Source organism: Cynara cardunculus (assembly GCF_001531365.2).
Source record: "Cynara cardunculus var. scolymus isolate 2C chromosome LG 1, CcrdV1, whole genome shotgun sequence".
Classification (NCBI taxonomy): domain Eukaryota; kingdom Viridiplantae; phylum Streptophyta; class Magnoliopsida; order Asterales; family Asteraceae; genus Cynara; species Cynara cardunculus.
Window position 1 is genome coordinate 16,904,023 of NC_037528.1, and position 1,806 is coordinate 16,905,828.

At 33.1% G+C, this 1,806-nt stretch overlaps 1 protein-coding gene across 1 annotated transcript in view; it reads right to left on the reverse strand.

Annotated features, from left to right (window-relative positions):
• LOC112500861 (endoglucanase 24-like) overlaps positions 1–1,279 on the reverse strand; it is a 6,676-nt gene extending 5,397 nt beyond the window's left edge. Inside the window, exons 1-2 of the mRNA XM_025104470.1 lie at positions 1,054–1,279; positions 369–652 (exon numbers count right to left, since the gene is read on the reverse strand). Of these exons, the coding sequence (XP_024960238.1) occupies positions 369–652; positions 1,054–1,279 (510 nt within the window). The remainder of the gene's footprint in view (positions 1–368; positions 653–1,053) is intronic.
• Between the last annotated feature and the right edge of the window lie 527 nt (positions 1,280–1,806).

Consider the following 1,806-nt stretch of genomic DNA (forward strand, 5'->3'; position numbering starts at 1 on the left):
TCCAACATGTTTTATAAAAGTTCAAGAAGTTATTTAACATGTTTTGGATTGTTCAATGACTTATTTGTTCCAAAAATAGTCCAAGGACTTATTTAACATTTTTTGGAATGTTTAAGGACTTATTTAATATATTTTGGAATGTCCAAGGACTTATTTGTGCCAAAAAATTGTCCAAGGACTTATTTAACATGTTTTGGAAAGTTTAAGGACTTATTTGTTCCAAAAAAAAGTTCAAGGACTTAATCATTCCAAACAAGAAAGTTCATTGGTTTTTATTATACTTTTCCCTAAAATAATCTATTAGGATATTTAGCTATATTTAAGGTGATAAAAGCTGATTTTGTTGCAATTGGGGGCTAGTAAGAAACCTGAATGTAGAGCACATTGTCAGAAGGATGAGCGTTTATGAGGTAATCAGTGATCCATTTCAGTGACTCTTGAGCATGTTTAAGCTCTTTTACTGCTTCCATATGTTGACCATATTCTAGGATTGACCATGCCAGAATGGTGGCCGTGAAAGCCATCGGAAAACCAAATTTTATTAGATCTCCGGCATCATACAGTCCTTTGGATAGATCAATATTTTCCTCTTTTCCATCTCGTAGTCCTGAATCTCCTCTCCATTCAATCTGATTGTTCTCCAATCTCCCAGCTGCAGGTTCAAACAAAAAGCAACAAATAAGAACACCATCAAAAACTGAATCACAGGCATACTTAAATTTCTTCAATGTGTGCACCTCATCCTTCTAAGCAAAACTAGGGTTCAGAGTGAATTTCAGGAACAGATTGAACTAGTTTTTAACTCCAAAATCCATAAGAATAAACTCAAATTGCACAATTGTGTTAAGCTTTTTCGTTTTGTGTATACTATAGAAGAGATTGAAATTTGATTGTTGATCCGATTTAGCGGATTGCATCGCTAAATCTAACTATTTCAAATTCTGACGCAAAATGGAAGACAGGTTCATAATCGTCAATGAACTAGAGTCGAATTTGAAGCCGTTGCTTCTTCTAACTAAGTTATTCAAGACAAATTGAAGGATCAGTGATTACATCTTTGAACGTCGAAGAATTGCGTAGAAATGCGAAGAGCATCACTATATTTCTGCGTAACACCTCTAGGTGGCCTCCGAATATGAGGAAGCTTGTTTTGAAGGTCATGGAAGTTTCTCCAAACGGTGATGTACACAGCTCCGGCAACGAGAACAGCGATCACCGCCACTAACAGCCACCAATGCCACTCGGTAGAATCAGATTTGAATTTGGTTTTAGCTTCCATGATGAATAACAGAATCTTACATTTGTTCCTTGAGATTATAAGTAGATGAAATGGAGGATCGTAGTCGCCGGCAGGTTGTCCGTTTCCGAATGAAGCCAATGGGGAAAGAGACGGAAATGGTGGGAAAGGCATTTTTTTGTTTAGGAAGTGTCTCAAAAAACGAATGTAATTCAATATATTATTAGTGAACATATTATACACGTAAGAGCAACTCCTAACAATTATTTTATAATTTTTTTTAAATAGAAAATTAAAACTAAAAAAACTTAAAGATTCATTTTCAACAAATTTTCTATTTTAAAATTTTTGACATAAATTATATTTATTATAATCTATACTATATTATAAAACATTTAACAAGAACTCTTAAAAACCATTTTTTATACGTAAATTACAGTTTATTAATCCATATTACTTAAAACTCAAGATTGCAAGTAAATTATGCGTAAGTATAACTTATTAAAGCTTCATATCTGAATTCGTGTAACTAACTACAGATAAACATAATCAAATCCAAGATAAACATC